Below are 1,854 nucleotides of genomic sequence, written 5' to 3'. Positions count from 1 at the left end.
TGTCCCTGGGTTCCATGGACTAATTTTCCATTTCCCGTCTTGACACCCCCTCCCCAAACTGGGTCAAGGCTTCATTTCTGATTGAACAGCGCAAAGCTGCGTTCCTGGAGGAAGAGCAGGGCCGCTCTGGCTTGGTAGAGGCCTCCTGATGAAAGGCTAGTGCCAGGAAAGGCCTGCTTCAGTAGGGCTGGGGAGCAACCTGTAAAAGAGACAGCTCATCCAAGAGCAGGCGCAGTGTCAACAAATCCAAATGCAGTGCAGAACTCCCGACTCAACAGACACATTTTCAAAGTTGGAACAACATCTCCCAGGCTCCTGAAGCCTGTTAATCAGATGTTTGCATGCAAGTGAGTAAAAACAATAACAAGGAAAGATGCTGCATGTCGTGCCACCACCCCTAGTGAAGGACTATAAAAGCCCCACTGTATCGGATGTCTTTCAAATGCAGGTATACTGAGCTTGCGACTTCCCAGAAAGGTCAGCACCAGCACCATGGCAGACAGCTGTTGTCCTGGAAACACCACAGCCATTCCAGCTGTGCCCACCATCACCACATACCCAATTAGAAGCGACTTTCGGCATGCTCTCTGTTTGCCTAGTTCCTGCCACAGCAGAACGTGGCAACTGGTCACATGCCAAGAAAGCTGTCAGCCATCCATTGGTGCCCCAAGTGGCTGTGATCTTGCTTCGTGTCAACCTACCTGCATCCCAGCAACGTCTTGTGTGGGTTTTGTTTGCCAACCTATGTGCTCCCACGCAGCCTGCTATCAGTCTGGCACTGGTCAGCCTCCTTGTCTGGTTAGCTCATGTCAGCCATCCTGCTCGGAATCTACTTGTTGTCAGGAAAAGTGCTGCAATGCCAGTCCCTGCCAGCAAAAATCCTGCCAGGAACCTGTCTGCATGTCTGGATCATGTCAGGCAGCTTGTGGCCAATCAGTCTGCTGTGATGCTGGATCCTGCCAGCCATCCTGCTCTGAAGTGACCTCCTGTCCGGAAACTTCTTGCCTACCAACCGTCTGTACAGTTAGTCCATGCCAACCAACTGGGTGCCAAGGAAGTTCATGTCAACCCGTCAGTGGTGAAGGCCAGCCCTGTAAATCAACTTATTATCAACCCATCTGCTATATTTTCAAGCCTTGCCAATCAGCCCTCTATATGCCTGTTTCCTGCCAGCCATCGACTTGTGTGTTCAGTTCTTGCAATACTACTTGCTGCATGCCTTCCCTTTGCCAGCCACTTCACTGCCAACCGGCTGCTTCCACATGCTTCATCTACCAGCCAGTGGCTAACTGCCAGGTCCCTTGTTCCGCAAAGGACTGTTGCAAACCAGCTTCCTGTGACACTGTGATTTCTGGCCAACCAACCTGTGATGGACCCACTTCCTATAACCAGAGTGGCTGCAAATCAGCTTGCTGTGTGACTGGTTTAGGCACATCACCCAGTGGTGCCTCCAATTGCTTGCCAACTTCATGCCAATCCAGCTGTGAGTCCAGCTTCTGCAAGGCAACACTTTGTTAATGGAACACTCTTCACACCTCCTCTGAGAGTCTGCCACTGTCTATAAATGCATAGCCATCCCTGGGTGCCTGCCTCCCACCGAGTACAAATGCTGCCTGCTTTCTAACTTTACCGTGAGTCTACCTCCACATTCTTTCCAGGTGCTGACCAGGTAACTTGTCCAGGCACAAAGAGATCTTTCTTAACCAAGAATAACCTTTCAGCAACCATGGACTACCACACTGCTGCTTGCATTTCCTGATGATGTCAAATCATGTCACTTTAGCAAATCCTCTCTTGTTTATCTTTCTTGATGCTGCCTGGTCTTTCAGAAGACCCCTTTGCTGCTAGCTGCTA

The 1,854-nt window shown here is 50.6% G+C and overlaps 1 protein-coding gene across 1 annotated transcript; it reads left to right on the top strand.

The window, feature by feature from the left end:
* The first annotated feature begins 492 nt into the window (after positions 1 to 492).
* Positions 493 to 1,518, top strand: LOC112608905 (keratin-associated protein 29-1). The gene has a single exon (XM_025361008.1). It carries the CDS (start codon positions 493 to 495, stop codon positions 1,516 to 1,518), a length of 1,026 nt encoding a protein of 341 aa, XP_025216793.1.
* The last annotated feature ends 336 nt before the right edge of the window (positions 1,519 to 1,854 follow it).

The sequence above is a fragment of the Theropithecus gelada genome, chromosome 16 (genome assembly GCF_003255815.1).
Source record: "Theropithecus gelada isolate Dixy chromosome 16, Tgel_1.0, whole genome shotgun sequence".
NCBI classification, from domain to species: domain Eukaryota; kingdom Metazoa; phylum Chordata; class Mammalia; order Primates; family Cercopithecidae; genus Theropithecus; species Theropithecus gelada.
The sequence above is the reverse complement of the archived record's forward strand: the minus strand, read 5'-3'. Positions and strand labels throughout refer to the sequence as shown.